Source organism: Typopeltis vanoorti, chromosome 6 (assembly GCF_054136105.1).
Source record: "Typopeltis vanoorti isolate ZY-2024b chromosome 6, IOZ_Tvanoo_1.0, whole genome shotgun sequence".
Taxonomy (NCBI): Eukaryota; Metazoa; Arthropoda; class Arachnida; order Uropygi; family Thelyphonidae; genus Typopeltis; species Typopeltis vanoorti.
This window is the reverse complement of record NC_143554.1, coordinates 87,084,531-87,103,767: the sequence shown is the minus strand read 5'-3', so window position 1 is coordinate 87,103,767 and position 19,237 is coordinate 87,084,531. Positions and strand designations below refer to the sequence as shown.

General features: G+C 36.4%; 1 protein-coding gene across 2 annotated transcripts in view; it reads left to right on the top strand.

The window, feature by feature from the left end:
* LOC150105670 (uncharacterized) overlaps nt 1-19,237 on the top strand; it is a 127,628-nt gene that overhangs the window by 88,196 nt on the left and 20,195 nt on the right. For both annotated transcript variants that reach the window (XM_090394988.1, XM_090394990.1), the window contains exon 8: nt 13,379-13,477. In XM_090394988.1, the coding sequence (XP_090251114.1) occupies nt 13,379-13,477 (99 nt within the window). The remainder of the gene's footprint in view (nt 1-13,378; nt 13,478-19,237) is intronic.

Below are 19,237 nucleotides of genomic sequence, written 5' to 3'. Positions count from 1 at the left end.
AGGTTGATGGATAAAGGACTCTGATAATGATTCTCCTTTAAATTAATTTAAATTTAAAAGACAGATTGTCTGATTTTCATTTCACTTCAATCTTTATCTGTTCGGTAGGCATTTATTATAAGTAATTTTGCAGCCATTTTTATATATTCTGTCCATAAATCTGCATATTTTTGGATGCTGAAGGAAAATTTCTGAGAGAAAAAAGGCTCCCAAGTTATCTGATATCAGATGATGTCAGATAACTTCTCATGATAGGTGAATTCGAGTTTCAGTTTCTTTTTTCAGCCAAGATGTGTGGTTATTATTGTGACATAACAATATCTGCCCATTACTTTTTTTTTATCTGTTTAAATTTTAAAATATAGAAATATTTTCAATTATGCATATTATAGTGTAATCATCATCAAATTCCTGACGTGTATTCTCACGGAATGTATAGGATATTATGAAAAAAGTACATCTTTACTAACTACCTATCAACAATTTTCCTCCAAATAACTCTTATCTGTCAAGACTTCAATATTATCTGATGGTCTCTCTCTCTTCTAAAGCACTTTTTATTGTATCAATTTTTGGTTGTTTTACTAACCTTTCCTCTCCCGTTTTGTTTAAGTGGCCATAATATCTGAGAATAATCTCTTTGAAAATCGAAATTGAAAAGTAATCTCTATTCAAAAAAAATAAATAATAAATAAAAGGTCATTTTCCATAAATCTTTAATGGATAATGAATGGAGTGAACCTCTAGTCATCTTTAATGTCACTAAAGCACAGTCTCATCTTTTTTCTTCAAAAAATAGATCTTAGCTCACCAGAAAAGACTAGATCTTTCTTCTTGTGCTGAGATTTACATGTAGCCTTTCCTTGCTTAAGTGCATCACATTTGTATCTTTCTGAGCCTCCCATATTGGTATCATGTATCATTCTCACTTCATGTTATTACTTTTTACCTGTCCAGCTTCCAATGCTATACAAATATCAGATCCATTTAATCGCAGAATAGTAGTGTACCAAAATTTTGGTGTATCACTGTTCTAAGCTCTGTGGGGGAGTGGTGCACTTCAGTTCAACTAATCAGTAATCCATCTTCACAGACTTACTCTAGCCACTGTTTCACCTATGGTCCATTTCTGCTAAACCCTAACAGCAACCCAGCAGCAGCTGCACAACATCCATGTGTTAAGTTTTTTTTTTACAGCTCATGTGTTAAGTAAAAAACTGCTTCTCCCACTCTTCTTTTCAATTTTCTTTTGTTGTGGATATAGCCTTCTCCAGAGCTTCCATAGCTCACTCAGTATAGATGAAGCCCTTTGGTCAGAAAAACCTTGGTTTGATTCCTGTCAATGACGTGAGGAAACTTTATCTTGATATTTTGACTAAAGGTGAGTTAGCCAGTCTCATATGGAGGTGGAGGGTTTTTTCACCCGAAAACTCGGTTTTTTTGTCCCTCAGAATAGGCAAACGGCTCCGTGAACACACACACATGGATTTTCAGCAATGAATACTTACAACAATATGTGAAAGAGATAGGGTCCTCACCACATCCCATGGCGTTCGTAGTTAACCATGAGTCACATCATGGTAGTCAACCTCCTGGATAGGAGACAGCACATGAATGGGAATGGGAATAACCTTCTACATGAAGCATTCTTCCCGAGGTTTACAACCTTTAGCTATAAAAAAAAAAATGACTCTCTTAATCCTTGCATACACATGGCACTAATTTGCTGTAGGTTCTAAAATTTCACATGTGAGCTAAAGAACAGAATTGTGTGTGTGTGTGTGTGGAAGAGGTGTGGTGGTGGAGCTGCAAGGAAATGATTTGTGTTTTTTGATTCTAAGCTCTGTGGGAGAGTGGTGCACTTCAGTTCAACTAATCAGTAATCCATCTTCACAGACTTACTCTAGCCACTGTTTCACCTTCTACACGAAGCATTCCCCCAAGGTTTACAATCTTTAGCTATAAAAAAAAAAAAAAAAAAGGCCTCTCTTAATCCTTGCATACACATGGCACTAATTTGCTGTAGGTTCTAAAATTTCACATGTGAGCTAAAGAACAGAATTGTGTGTGTGTGGAAGAGGTGGGGGGGATTGCGAGGAAATGATTTGTGTATTAATTCCATATATAATTTGGTGAATATGAAATAGATCTTCTCTCTCTCTCATAGGTAGCAGCAGCAGGAATGTATGGAACATTTTTTTTATAAAATAAAATTTTCTTTTTGATAATTGAAATTCAGATTTCTAGAAGAGTTTAAGCAGAAGAGAGAAAGGATCAGAGTATCTTAAAGCATTACTATAATGGTTGCATTTCCCTGGTTATATTTCATTATGTATTTGCTCTTTAAAACGGTGTCAATACTGTTTCTTTGTTCATTTTAGAATTCATCTTTATCTGACAATATTTGATATTTTCTCAGTTGTCTGATTTTTCATGATTACAATTCAACCCTGTTTCCTTTTACACTCTCCTAAAATGTATTGAACAGTTGTCATTACTCACCATTCTGATGGTATTGAAGAGTCTCAAAGCCAAATAAAGCAGAGAAAAAAAAATTTCTGAAATACTGTTAAACAGTGTAAATGACATTATCTAACACCATCCCTGCTCTTCTGCTCAACAGAGTAAACCATGTTCAGCAATATATGTATTTCCAAGAAACTTAACAATGTGCAAAAATTGAAGCATATTAGTAATCTTCATTTTAGTGAACTATAGTTAACCACTTAGGTACATCATGGGCAGGATTGCTATTGGAAAAAAAAAAGTATGGACATCTGTTACGTTATTGATTGTTTTAGAGAGTTATGACCATCATATTGTATGTCCACACTTCATAGAACTGCGGCTGGCAATGTGCCAAGAATAGTCAATTCATGCTGAAGGGGAGAAATAAATAAAGGATGTATGAATTGTCACCAATATGCGATATCACATGCTTTATACATAAAATTTTCCAACTGTTATACAAACAAAATAGTTATCACTTTAAAAAGTACAATGTTCATAAAACAAAAGTTAATTTTCCGACATATAATAATAAACACCCATCCCACGAAACACATTAATTACCCTGATATTGGAATGGATTCTCCTTCTTCTGACGTGTGCAGAAGTGTCAAAGATTCTCGCATCTGTGGGCGTACTGTAACTGTTATTTTACAGGAAATAACAACATATTCTAAAATCAATATTAATTAATATAATATATTATTAATTAATAAATTAAATAATATAATATATATTAATTAATAATAATTATAATAACTTTAATATTTTCCTATATTTTGGCTCTTGTACACCTCTTGAGGGTATATATCAGGAATTTGATGATGAAGATGATGACTATATTTTGGCAACATTACATTGCCATCATCAGGGATCACAAAAACAATGATATGTGCATGAACATTGGGCAAATGAGGCTGGAGAAAGCAACCAAAATCGGGCCTAGATTGGGTGGTCTTGGCTGTTGGACTGAAAATCTGAGGGTGATTGCTTCCCAAATTTAAGGCAGCCTCATGCACCCAAAAATTGTTGAGGTTTGAAAAGTTTTTATGGCTAAAGCAGATTTGAGGAATAGCCTCTCACATTTGTGGCTGGACTTTGCTGGAGTGGATAAAAGATGGCAATTTTTTATGTGGTCTGTAAGTGGTTGTGAGGTTGTGAATCCTTAGGATTTTTGACAATTTTCGGATATATGGAATTTTGATAGATCTTGAGTAATCTCTGCTCTGAAGGGTGAGGGGGGGGTGTTGCAGTACAGGGTTTTAATATTTTTGGGGGATTGTAGCCATTGGCTAAGAAAGTGTTGAGAATATGGTCAAGTTAAGTAGTTAGGGCACTGTTATCAGAACTGATTAATTTTGCCCTGTTATGTAGGGTTTTTATAATCTCATATTGTTGGAAGGGAGTGAGTGCTGATGAATCTATCTGTCTCTGTGGGTTTTCTTGCAAACAAAGAATTTCAGGGATCCATCAGGTTGGTGTGTAATTAGAGTGTCTAGGAATGGGAGACTTGTTGATTTCCTTTTCTAAGGTAAACTGGATTCTGAGGTGTTAATTATTTAAATGCATTAAGAAGATGTGGAGCATAATCAGGCCATGTGGCTAAATGGAGAACACATCATCTACATAGTGTACCTAGGTAGTGGGTTTATGTGGGGCATAGTTGAAGGCTTTTTCTTCAAAGGTCTCCATGAAGAAGTTGGCCAGGAGTGGAGGACCCATGGCTGTCCTCTTAATACTTTCCTATATTTCAGCAACGTTACCTTGCCATTATCAGGGATCATAAAATCATTGATATGTGCATGCATGCACTAACATTGAGTAAATATGGCTGAAGAAAGGCAACAAAAGTCAGTCCTAGAGTCATTGATGTACCGACATCTTATTTCTTGAAATTTTTTTGTCTGCTGAAGCATTTGAGACATCAGAAAGGATTGTCCAAAGGTTGATGTTCAGTGTTGTGGCAAGCTCCTCTTCTAATACATGGATAGCTTCATTCATGTCAGCCATCATGATCCCACCAATACACAGATCAAAACATTCCATAGACTCTTCAAAAAGTTTACCTGTTGTAGAGTCGAGTGATCACAAGAAAGGTGCACGTGCTTTCATTGAACAGTGCTCTCTATATTGTCCATTGTGTACTTTGCCTCCTCAAACGAGATATTGGTAAAAAAATTCTGGTGATTGACTGAATTGAGAACGGATGTGTTCATTTCTCTCTACTAGATAACTGCATTCTTTTAGGTTTCATTTTATTATAAGAGGTGTTTCATGATTCTTGCATTGCACTGGCTCCAAACCTAGCCCAAATTCCTACTGTCTCCTCCTCTACACGAAAAGTGTATGTCTATGGCTGTGTAGGCCCCACGCAATACAAGGACCTGTGGTGGTTTTTTGGTTTCTAGGGAGGTAGGAAATTTGTGCTGAGCCAAGTAAGATTACATCACCCCCCCCACACACACATACACACACTACAACATTTCTTGATTTCTGGTAGACTTCCCCAGTCTACAGGATTGTGCTGGCAGGTCCTTGGACTGGCTGGATCTTATTGGTAGGCTCTCATGCTTGCATTATTGAGAAATCCCACACTTTTGATAGCCTGTACAACTGGCAGGAGAGGTTAGATCGGTATGGAGAATATCAAAGATCAAATCCTGAAGCTAAATAGGGAGCAGGCACTCGAGCTGCTGAAGATGAAAATGTTTGAAACTGATTGGCTGGGTTTCTTAAACCTGTATGCACAAACAAATGATCCTGATGGTGAGGAAGAAGACATTGAAGGCAATTTCACAACTGTTTTGTCACCAAAAACTCCCCAACAAAATAACTTGCAAGGGGAGCACTCAAATAAACGGTGGAGAACAACAGAAGATCAAATGGAGGAGGACTCACTCACCACTGTAAGACATCCCGAGGATTAAGGAAAAGGTTCCCCCCCCCCCATGTCATATTGCGGGACAAGGAAAAATGGACCTCTGTCTCACTAGCACTTAGGGACAATAACATTACATATTCCTGGGCTAAAAATGTTGATGAGGGAGTCAAAATCCAACCTGCCACTGTCAATGATTATAGGCAACTGACAAAATTGTTGGATAATACAAAGCTTCCCTATCATACATGCGCTTTGCCCAGCGAAAAGAATCTAAAAGTGGTAATCTGTGGGGTTGCTGAAGGCATGAAGAAATCAGTGCTGATTTCATTAATCAGGGCCTCACCCCAGTCAAAGTGAGCAGGATGCTCAGATCAGATAAAAGACCAATGCCACTTGTACTAATAGAAATTGACAAACATACAAAAGAAGAAGAGTCTATGAACTGACGGCCATTTGCTGCCTTAGAATTACTACTTGAGTGAATTAGAAAGAAGGCATCAGCAGGGCAGTGCCACAAATGCCAGAAGTTTGGGCACGCCCAGAAATTATGTAAAGCAGCCTACAGGTGCTTGAAATGGCAGCGAAGGACACCTGCTCCAAGCCAAGAACCACGCCGGCCTCTTGCTCTAACTGCGGGGGACCTCGCCCTGCCAATTACAAAGAGTGCATTATCTATCCAAAAAATCGGAGAACTTCCCTTCCAACCCCCCTCCCCCAATAATAACACTCAAAACAACTAAGAAAGTCGCCCTCCAACTCAGATAAAGTCAGCTCAGACAGATCAGGAAAGAAAGCAATTCACAACTAAAACCAGATCTTGTTCTGAGACTGTGCAAACTAAGACTACAACATCTCAAGAGCAAGCAAGCTCCAATCTAACATCAGCATTGACTGCCTCACTAGCTACCATGCTACATGAATTCAGCAAAAATAGTCCCTCGCCATCCTCTATCAAGAGATTCCTGCAAGTAACTCGATCAATACTAACAGCCCTAAGTCATGAATAGAAACAAATACAAACCAAACTCCCTCATGATCACAGCATGGAATGCTAATGGACTGACAAACAGAATTCTGGACATTCAAGAATTCTCGTTTAGATATAATCCAGACATAATTCTAGTTAATGAAACACACCTCAAACCATCAAATAACCTGAGACTTAGAGGCTATGTTATGTATAGAACTGACAGACTCGATGCCAGAGGAGGAGGCATAGCCATCTATATTAAAAGCCACCTGAACCATAATGTAATAACCAAACTGCAAACTATGAACTTGGAGGTGACTAGCATGGAGTTGCACACCAGCGGCGGCAGTCTCAAAATCTATGCATCTTACAATTCTATTATATATTATATTATATATCTTGCAATGCTATATATCCAAGCAACCCTATTAATATCAGATCTGGACTCCATCCTCAGCTCTATACACTCCATTATCATAGCAGGGGATCCGAATGCTGAACATACTGCTTGGTTTAGTCCCCCCCCCCCCCCACAGTCAATACAAGTGGCCGTACTCTTCACAGTTACACAGTTTTCAATGCAGCCATAGTTGTTGCTCTGGTCAAGCCCACCCATTACAGCCCTATTGGAAGATCGGATGTACTAGACATTGCTATTCTCAAAACCATCAGATATCAATACCAGTTAGAAATGGTCAATGAACTATCTTCTGATAATAACCCCCATCTTGCTCCAACTTGGGACGTAAGAGCAACTCTCCTCCATGCACTCATTCATAGCATGGAATAAGCTGGCCAAAGCTCTTCCTGAGTATATTGGCCCTGTGCCTATCATCTTAAAAAAGGAAGAGATAGACATAGCTGTGAATAACCTGACAAACCAGATCAAGAAAGCAATAGCATCAGTTATGCAAACCACTGTCCTCCACCCGAACAGTCAGATCCCTAAGGAAATCATGGACTTAATCAGAGCAAAAAACAGCTAGGAAGAGATTCCACAACACAATAGCCCCACACGACAAAACAATATTGAACAATTTAAATGGACAAGTCCGTGAGGCTCTTCAAAAACACTGCAATCATGAATGAGAAACCAAATTAGCTCCCGTGAACCCAGAGGACTGCTCCATCTGGAAATTCTTGAGAGCCCCCCACACCAAAAGAAAACTCATACCCCCCCCCATGCAGACCAAGAAAGGAATTGCTCATACAGACAAAGAAAAAGCAGAAGCTCTAATAAAAAAACCTGGAAACACAATGTAATCCATCTTATGTAAACCTAAACATCAACCTCATCTACAAGATTCATTGCCAAGTCAAGAAAGCTTGACAGCAGCATAAGAATAATTCGGAATCTATCATCTCCACTACTTCAGCAGAAATAATAATAATCATAACTCATCTGAACAACAAAAAGGCTCCAGGCCCAGATGGCATAACCAACAGAATAATAAACTTGCTTCCAAGAAAAGCTATAGTTCATCTAGTCAACATAACTGATGCCATTTTTAGATTCCAGCATTTTCCCATAGCTTGGAAAACTGGAGATATCATACCTTTTAAAGAAGCCATGAAAGAACCCTCAACTCCCCGAAAGCTACAGACCCAAGTCTTTTATTCAACCTCAGAAAGGTTACCAGGAAAGTTATCCTTCAAGTAGAAACAGATAAGCTTGGAATTATCCCTAATGCGCAATTCAGATTCTGGAAAGGTCATAGCATTGTGCAACAAATACACCGACTAGTGGAGCATATCACAAAAGGCTTCAACTGGAATCTTCATACAACTGCGGTTTACATTGATGCTGTGAAGGCATTTGATAAGGTGTGGCATCAGGGCCTTCTTTATAAACTTATAGAATTTCACATGCCAACAAAGTTAACAAAAATAATCTATGCAAATTAAAATAAATGGAATAGTATCAACCAGATGTGAAATCCTGGCAGGGGTACCTCAGGATTCTCTTCTGGCCCCCGCTTCTATTTTTAATCTACATAGCTGACATCCCACAAAACCCAAGAACAACTATCACTGCACTATATGCAGATGACACTGCAATACTAGCAAGGTCTCTCAGCCGCCAACTAAGACTTCAAAGTAATATCAATACACTGGAGAAGTGGTTGGCTGACTGGAGGATCCAAGTAAACCCCCAAAAAAGTTCTGCCATACTATTTTCCAGAAAGAAGGTCCTTAGCAAGGAGGACATTCATCTGTTAGGAAGTTAAGATTCCATGGCATTCAGAAGTCAAATACTCAGAGTGCAACTAGATAAAAAAAACTCCAATTCAGCAAACATATCAAACTCGAAGACATCCAACGTAATTGCTCAACTTTACTCCATGATCAACCGCAGAAGCAAACTAGATATACAAACCAAGTTACTTATCTACAAGATGGTAATACAACTGGTCCTGACCTACTCTTCCCCTTTATGGAGCCATACCTCTGAAACAAATATTCTCAAATTGCAGAGAATCCAGAACAAATGTCTGAGAATGATTCTGGACGCTCCATGGTTTATCAGAAACTCCCAGATCCATAGAGAAGTCAACATTCCTTACATTTCTTCCCTTCTCCATGATCTAGCAGAGAAAGTTCTTCACCAAGACAAGCAATCACCCAAACCCACTGATCAAGCAAGCTACTGACTACATTGAAGCAGAATACTGCAAATACAAAAGCCCCAAGTCAATCCTACGTCTAGCTGAACACAGTTATCTCACCGCCCTCACAGGGCAAGCATAAAACTCAATAACACCTCACCCATAGTTTTTCCTCTACAAACAAAGGGGAATATGAAAAGCATGTATGCTTCACCCATCCAGCCAGTAACATTCTGAGTTGTGGAGTCACAAACTAAAACTGTATAACTCTACTTCCAGATGTATGGACTTCCAAAATTCCATGAACAAAATGTGCCATTATGTCCCATTGTGGATGGCATTGATTCATCAACATAAAAATTAGCCAAACATTTATCTATAGTGCTCACACAATATATTGGCAACATCCCTTCACACACACAAAAAAACTCAGTCCACTTTAAGCCAGTATAGAAAACCTCACACTGACTTAATGGTTAGTTTTGATATCTCCTCTTTATTTACTAATGCCCCACTCAAAGACACCTTAGTCCTCATCCAAGCCATATTTCCTGATATCTCAGCCTTGTTTCAGTCACCATGAACTCAGACTGTTTCATTTGGCAAGGAAAATTCTACAAACAGATAGAGGGAACAGCCATGGGTTATACATTTTCTCCACTCTTAGCCAAGTCCTTCATGGAGACCTTTGAAGAAAAATGCCTTAAGCTCTGCTCCACATAATCCCCCTTTCTTGCTATGTTGCATAGATGATGTGTTCTCCATTTGGTCACATGGCCAGGATACATTCCATATTTTCTTAATACATCTAAACAATCAACACCCCCAGGATCCAGTATATCTTAGAAAAGGACAATAGTCTCCCATTCTTAGGCACTCTGATTGCACGCCAGCCTGATGGATCCCTGGCATTCCCTGTTTGCAGAAAACTCATATATACAGATATATTCACCAGGAGTCATCCCCTCCCTCCTCTCATAACAATATGGGATTATTACAACTCTATATGAGGGTGGTCTCAAAAGTTCTTGGCCTACAATGAAAAAACAAACTTATAATTTCAAAATTATATTTATTTTTCAAGATAATCTCCCTTAAGACTAATACATTTATTTCTGCGATGCTCCAGCACTATTATTCAGTCCCTGTAGTGGTTCTCAGTAAGATCTGCAAAATACTCCTCTACAGCTGTAATCATCTCTTGATTTGAAGAAAAACGCTGACCAGCGAGGAAGAGTTTTAGTTTTGGAAAGAGATAAAAGTCAGAGGGAGCTAAATCTGGGGAATAGAGTCAATGTTCCAACAATTCATAGTGCAGATCCCTTAATTTTCCCATTGCCAAAATACCTTTGTGGGTCTTGATAAAAGATAATTTTTCTTCTGCAAACCGGGTCTTTTCTCACGAATTTTTTCATCTAGTCTGGTTAAAAGATCAGAATAATAGTCCCCAGTTATTGTTTTCAAGTTATTGTTTTTTACCCTTTTCAAGATATTAATAAACAAAATGCCTTTAGCATCCCAAAACACCGATGAGAAGACTTTGTATTCTTTGACGCTGAACAACTGGCTTCTGTCCACTGTTTTGATTCTGGTATGTAATGGTGAATCCAAGTCTCACCCATATTAATAAATCAATGCACAAAATCAGTTTTATTCTTGTTAAAATGCTCTAAGCACTGTTCAGAGATTTTCATGTGAGTGCATTTTTGATCTCTTGTGAGCAAGCGCAGCACCCATTGCGCAGTAACTTTTCCATTTGCAATTCTTCATGCAAAATATATCCTACATATTCTTCTGCAATTTCTATAGTCTCAGCAATTTCATGCACTTTGACTCGCTGGTCATCCAATACCATATCATGTACGTGATCAAGGATTGCTGTCAGTGTTACACTTTTTGGACATCCTTCACGTGGATCATCTAAAAGGCTGGTACAGCCACATTTAAACTTTACAGCCCATTTCTTAATTGTCGAATATGAAGGGGAAGAGTGCTCATAAACTTTTATGAACTTCGAATGAATTTCTTTTGGCATTAAACCTTCTTTTACAAAGAATTTTATAACTGCATGAGACTCAATTTTATCCATTTCAAGGGATACAGACAACACTTTTGCTTCAGACAGCTGTATAAAACAAACTACTTGATAGAATGACTTGCAATTTCACATGGATGCTTATAACAGATATACCAATTTAGAAAAAAAAAAATCTCGCTGATAGTGTTGCCATCTATTGTCGAGGCCAAGAATGTTTCAGACCACCCTCGTATAACAGGACTGAATTAATCAGTTCTGATAACAGTGCTCTAACTACTCAGTGTTTCCATATTCTTCATGCTTTCTTAGCCAGTGGATACAATCCCCAAAAAATATTAAAACACTATAACTGCAATCCCCTTCCCCTTCAGGGCAGAGATTACCCAAGATCTATCACCATTCTTATATCTGGAACATATTCAAAAAAAGTGACAAAAATCATAAGGAAATACAACCTTACACACCACATAAAAAAATTTCCATACCTTATCTGCTCCACCAAAGATCAACACCACAAATATGAGAAGCTATTCCTAGAATCTGCCTCAGCCTTAAAAAAAAAAAAAAACTTTCCAAACCTCAACAAATTTGGGTGAATGTAGGGCCGTCGCCAGATTAGATTGAGCCCTGAGGCAAAGAATTAAATATCACCCCTGATGGATTATAAGACAAAAATATAAGAACATCTCCAATTGCTATTTTGTTTTTATTACAAGAGAAACATTAATGCAAAACAATTACATAATAATATTAATTAAAGGCTTGCTCTACGGGATATTGCACAATGAAACTGTTTATAAGCTCTTCTAAATTTAAATTATAAGCTATGTTCGCCTCTATCGATATAGTTGCTAGACCAACCAATCTTTCTTGGGTGATTGCTGTTCGCAAATAATTTTTAATCAGTTTAAGCTTGGAAAAACTTCTTTCCGCACTTGCTACACTAACAGGAATTGTTAGAGTAGCGACGGTGCCTACCACAATATGGCTGAACGAATGCCCTTATTAAGCCGCGCCGTGAGGTAAGCTGCCTCTATGCTACACCCTGTCACTGGTACTGGGTGAATGAGTCTGCCCAAAATTTTGGAAGCAGTCATTCTCATATATTCAGTCCAATGGCCAAGACCACCCAATTGAGTTCACTAGGGCAGCATGTCCCAAACTGTGGGCCACTTCCCCCTTGGAGCCGTAGGTTTAGTTGAGGGGGGGCTGTGAAATAATGAAAACAAATTAAAATGTTTTAAGACTAAATAGATTTTTTTTATCTTAAAAGAAACATATTTAATTTTTATTATTTATTATTTCTTTTTTCATGATTGTTGAAAAAACAATCATGAAATTTGTTATTTTTTATATTTTAATGGGGAAAAAATCGCGCATTGGTGCTGGATCACAAATTTTGCTTCCTGCGTATTTCGGCGCTTAATGAATATTAGTAAATATATGCTTATTCATACAAGTTTCATTTCAAAGTAGAAATCTAAGAATTGCAGTTTCAAATATTTCACCTGATATTGACTTTTTGTATAGCAGTATTGAAACACATCCATCACATTAAATTGTTAAACTTCTTTTATGTTTTTAATTCTTTCTTTATTACTAATCGTTTTACGTTTCATGTGCTTGTACTGCAAATGTACAAGCACATGAAAGTGTGCTTGTACATTTAGTAACAATATATCTATCTATATAAAAATATGAGATAATGTGGCATGTATAATGTGTACGTAAGACGCTAAAACTGTAATGTTTAGCATCTTACATACACATAATTTTAGCATCTTAAAAATGTAAAATATTTGCATTTGATTTTTGCAATATTCGCTGTGTGTTTTGTATTGAATATAAATACAATAAATATTATAATAATATATATCTATATTACGATTTTTTTTCGAAGGGGGGCGTGAAATATTTTAATTTTTCCAAAGGGGACCCTGACATCCAGAAGTTTGGGAAGCACTGGGGATGCATTTAGAAGATAGGCTCAACTTTGGTTGCCTTTCTTCAGCCTCATTTGACTAGTGTTAGTGCCTGCATGCACCTATCATTGTTTTTGTGATCCCTGATGATTGCAGTGTAACATTGCTGAAATATAAGAAAGTATTAATTAAAGTTATTATAATTAATAATTTAGTATACATTGTTATTTCCTGAAAAATAATAGTTATGAGTAACCAACATATAAGCCTATCTCACAGAATTATTACCATCATGATTTATGCCTATATATTTCCATTAAAATTCTTTTTTTTTGTGTGGTGTTGAATAGTAATTTGTAGAGATAAATTTTTATCTTAAAAAAAAGTTCATTCCTGAAAGTTTTAGAATGCTTCTATTCCTAATTAATTTAAATGGGTATAATATATTTTCAGAAATCATTTTTAAACATGCATCCTCCATTAAATGCTACTGTATTGGAAGAAGTGAGCTTTCATCATACAAATACTTTATCTTTAGTACCTCCATTAAAGGTTTGTGAATTTGAATTTATGTTGTAATATTCTCAAATTTTCAAGAAATAAGCTAGAAATATAAAATAAAATTGTCAAGCATGTAACTATATGTTGGTGTAAAGTTTATATATTTGCAGTTGAATATATATATATATATTTTTTTTTTTCATAATCAACTTTTCATACTCAATAAACTACAGAAAAAAAAAAGAGAGAATTAAAAGAAATGAAATGTCCATAATTTATTATATTGCAAATTAACTACTGATTGTTTTCCATGTGTCATTGACCCATCTTTTCACATCGCATATGATTTACTCTGTACATTTAAAAATTCAAGAAAATTAATTTGCAATATCTTCATTATTTGTGCTTCATACAGAGAGTTACACAAATGATCTTTAACTCTGATTTACAGAAGTCAATTCTATAGCTTAAGAAACAGCTCTCAGCTTATAATGATTTGTGAGAATTGAAAGTAAATCTGGGCATGGTGTTCAACGATTGTTTGGTACTTTTTTTTTTTTTTTTTTTAATTCATTGGCTTGTCACAGCCAAGTAGCTTGGCATTATGTAAACCTAGTTGGTACACTGATAGAATGGTGAATCAGCATAATCTGTTCTGTCTGTCAGTCTGTCAATTGTGCATGTTCTCAGGCCACTTTGTTTTGTGGAATGAAAACTATCACCTCTGTGTGAGATTAGCTTATCAGTTGAAATCCCTTATAAAGATTCTTTTTGTTCTAAACAGGATGAATTTGGATCTTTTCATCAACATTATGGAGCTATAGAGGCTCATATGATGAGATTTATGGTTTCATCTCAGTATCGATTTAGATATTTGTAGTGTGGGATTAGAAAATTGACTTTTTCATCGTATCATCTTCAGATATAGTAAGAATTTAAAATTAGATAGAATTAAAAAAAAAACACTCCAAGAAACTTGAATTTTAAACACAAGATTGGCAAACCACAGACATTTGCGCTTTCCACAATAAGTCTTGGCACTCCATTGGAGGTGCCATGGATAATAAAACATATTGAGCCATCTGTTTTCTATCAATCAATTTGTTGTCCACAGGAATAATTTTGTTTTATTCTGATCATCTATTTCTTGGTTTACAAAGTGATCTGATTACTGATCTGATGGTGAAACAATCAGTTCTTGATATGACAACTCTAGTCATGAATGTTTTATAATTTTATGTGATCTGAATGCAACTAAGTATTTTTTCATCTTAAATAAATTTTCATTTATTTAAAATGAAATTCATTTTTTTTTGTCTCATTCTTGTTTGGAAAAAGAATCCTCCCTCCCTCCCTTAAACAGTGTGAAATCACCATCTTGCTTACTTGGAGTCCTGAAGTGTTTGAAAAAGTACAATGCTAGTCTATAGGAAGGTTTCTAATTTACCTATCCCTTAGATTTGTTGAGTGAGATTTAGCATAAAAAAATGATTCTACTCATTGTCCTTTTATGAATTGTGGAATGAGAACAAGATATTAGGAAAGCAACTATAATTCTTATATTAGTGAATCAGTGAACACATCTATACATCCAAAAAACAATCACACAAAGGAACTTAGTGTGATTACCATCTCCCACTTAAAGATGGTAATCTTTAAGTGGGAGATGAATTCCATCACCCAGTGTGAGACCACTACCAACTTGCATATTTGTAGTCTTGAAGGGCTTGAAAAGGAAATTATCTATCTCTTAGATCACTCACAGCACTAATACTATTGTAATATAGTGCGAGTATTACTATAGGCTAATATCAGCACTTGTGCTAAAAGAGTGCTAAGTTAAACACTCTTTTAGCACAAGTGCTGATATTCCATCAGTCCCTAATGCCAAATTCTTATTCAGTTTGTCCAACAGCTCTAGCACTTCCTCCTCATATGAGTTTCCTCATGCAGTGAAGAGGTAGCAACGAATTCAATGTTACATATATCAGGTTGATAGCTTGATAGTAAAATGTTTATTCATTAGTTAAACAATCATTTCTGCATCACACCAGCATATTGTGCAGAAGCCTGTGTAGTCATCTGAAAATGATGTTTGCATACAAAGCACTAGGCCACTCAGAGAAAGGCTGTTCTAAGTTCAATTCTAAGTCACCAATTGTAGGAATTTTGTAGTGCCTCCATAGCGCAATTGGAAGAACGACGGTACATTGTGCCCTTCAATTGGAAAACACCTAAGTTCAATTCTCGTCATGATGGAAGTTTTATGTTGTTGTTTTTTTTTTCAATTGAAGGCAAGTTAGCTGATCTTATACACATGTAGCAAGGTTTCTTCTCCCAGACAAAAAATACTAGTGGTGGTGGTTGGTAGCACATGGCATTGGTGTAGTTGATGGAGATGGAGAGTTGTAGAGTGGATGCGTCACTTGATGAGTCTTTAAGACTCCTTGGAGGTGACACAAAATAATAATAATAATATCCCATCTGCATTCAATAGAGTTATTCTTTCAAATTCATTCTTTCTTTTACTTGCAACACAACGATTTAATTATTTAAGGTTGCCTTTAATTTGCAGAGCCAATTTCTTTTCATACTCAGACTTAGCTTTCTGTATAACATTTGTGACTTCAGCACTTGTGCTAAAAGAGTGTTCAACTGAACTGGCTCTTCCTTTGACCAGGCTGTATAAATTGAGTCCCAGAAATTGGAAGATTCTACAGGAATGGAAAGAATATATAGTAATCCCATTGCACAAGGGTGGTGCGAAGACTGATGTATCCAATTATCAACCATTCCATATCTCAGAAGTGGTGGGGAAGATTTTGGAAAAGTTGGTTAGCACTCACATTCAGAAATGGGTTGACAGAGAATCTCTAATTTGCAACAAACAGCATGGGTTTACTAAGCGAAGGTCATGTTTTAGCAATTTGCTCACATTCTATAATAATGTTATCACTAAGTTAGAGAAGGGGGGGGGATGGATACACTATGATACTTCTGGATTTTGCTAAGGCTTTTGACAGAATACAGCATGGAAGACTTGAATAAATTTGAGAATATGGGTTTGGATTACAGAATATTAGCATGGATAAGAGGATGGCTAACTGACAGATATCAAAAAGTTTGTGTATGGGGATTGTTATTCAGTTCTCTTCATTAATGGCATTTGGCATGTGACATACAGCTATTTGCCGATGATGCAAAGGTAAAGTAATCAGGAGTGCTGTTGATATGCAGTAACTGATCAGGCTAGGGTTCTTGGTGTCTTAGTAGACAGGATGTTGAAGTTCAAGTGTTCATATAGCAAAAATTGTAAATACAACTCAGAGAGTTATTGCAATGCTGAAACAAACCTTGACAAGTAAAGATAAGGAAGTCATTTTGTCTCTCTAAAAGGTCTCGATAAGACCTCACTTGGACTATTGTGTGCAGGTCTAGTTTTCTGGTTTCCATGGTGATTCTGATACACGAGAGAGAGAGAGAGAGAGAGCAAAGGAGGGTGTCAAAAATGATATCAGGATTAGGGAATACTGATTATGAAGATAGTTGCGAATTTGTAGGCTGTAGACACTAGCAAACAGGAGAAAGGGGTGATATGATTGAGAGTTGCAAACTTCTGAAAGGGTTGTACAGAATTCCAGTAGATGGAATATTTATTTTTATGGAGGGTGGGGAAATTAGTCATCCTTGGAAGTTGAGAATGAATACTGTCAAGAAGATTGTGAGGGTAGATTTTTTTAATAGAGTAGTGTATGATTGGAATGAATTGCCCTTGGATGTTGTGTATGCAAGTAGCGCAAATGAATTCAAGAATAGGTATTATATTTCTTTATCTTTTATTTTTATACTTTTAATGTTGTTATTTGACATATATATATAATACTCTATATTTCTATATTGACTTCCTCTTAAAATTTTCAAGGATAAATCTAGTCTTGTTTAACCCTCAACTATATCCCTTGTCTGCTGTGCCTTTGCTATAATCTTTCGTGGCCTCTCCTTTAATCTAAAACCGTGTGCAAAGTCTTCAGACAAGGAGAATTTGCCCTGATCTATAAATTCTGGGGGTCAAGTCCTTTTCGGAATCAAGAAAATTTATTTGTTTAGCTGCGCCATCTTGATTCCTATACAAGAGAGAACTTCTTGTAAGAGATTTGACCTACAGATTATCACAATTCCAATAATTATCAGCCCTTACTAATATTTCTAATAAACAAGCCCTTACTAATATTTCTAAACAGCAGTTGTAACCGTTTCCTGCACTTTTTACTTATACAGGTTCGATATTTTTAGCAGGTGGTGCATTGGCTTGGAAAATCATACACGTATTTTGGGTTAAGAAACAAAGAAATTTATTCATTCTAAAATACAATACATGTTAATCAAAAACTAAGCTAAATGAAGGTCCCTAAAATTAATTATGCAGAAATTAACAAACAAGATCTAGTTCATATTAGGTATCTCTGATTAGGTAATATTAACAAATTCAAACTGTCCAAAATCTGATTACCTAACACAATTATGCAGATGAATGCCTAACTTCTTCCTCAATTAATGCACATACAACACATCGAATTCAAACTAACCTTAATCTAATGATAAGACATCGAATTCAAACTAATCTTAATCTAATGATAATTCTTGTAACTCTACACTTCCATAACTACAAAAATCCTAGTTAGAGGAATAGGTACTAAAGTCCTAAAATCTGTTTTAAGTCCAATCCACAGGAAATACACTGTAGCTCACTCTGACCTAAGAATTACACAATACAAATAAGAAATAAAGTTTTACGTTACCAACCAGATGAATTCATTAGGTTTACTTCTCATCGAGTCTTATTGTAGGTCTCTTTCAGGTCGTTACCCCATTCATCGAGCTGTTGTTCCTTGCTTTGTCTTCTTGGTGATTTCAATCATGGATCACTTCTTTACCTTATGTCCAAGAATCTGTCTTAACAGAGGGGTACCGCTGGAGCTATACGAAGTTTCGGCCTACGCTGTTTGTCCCGTCGCATGGTTGGCTATGCTTGGACAAGCCCGCTATTTGACCATATTAACGCTGCTGAACGACTTCTGCTCAACTAGCGGGCTTGTCCAAGCTTAGCCAACCATGCGACGGGACAAACAGCGTAGGCCGAAACTTCGTATAGCTCCAGCGGTACCCCTCTGTTAAGACAGATCATGCGATGGTTATGGCCCACCACACGGAAAACCGCAGGGGGAAGAAAACACCAAAACCTGAACTAGGAATGAAAAAGGCATAAAGACTGACTCTGAACTCGCGTCGCTTCAACTTTTATATGCTTCATGTCTGTTCTCCCCAATATGTCATTGATTTGCAGGCGCCACCTAATTCTCCTTTCATTGCATTTCCACATGGGAAGCTTGCACGTGCCTTGGGTTCATGTAGCAACTGCCTGTGGTCATGTTTATAATTGGATTACAATAGTTTACTCTAAACTCTGACCTTGTTCTTACAATGTCACCTCTACATTACCTTAATTCTTGTCAGTTATTTAAAGACCATTTACAAAATATTCACATAGAAAAATTACATGAATGGACTATTATTACTATATACACACAAGGATTTCTATTATTATCTATTTACAAGTAATTCTTTTTAGGAGATTTCTTTTCACTTCAGTTAAATCCTGAATAAATTACTCAAAGACAATTTAAGTGTTCATTCCAGATTTAACATCACACAGGTATGATAGCTGGCTTTAATAATAATGCTATTCCTTTATTTCTTAAAACTCTGCAAAGGTGAGATTGATTATTATATCAATTTCCTTTATAAACTGTT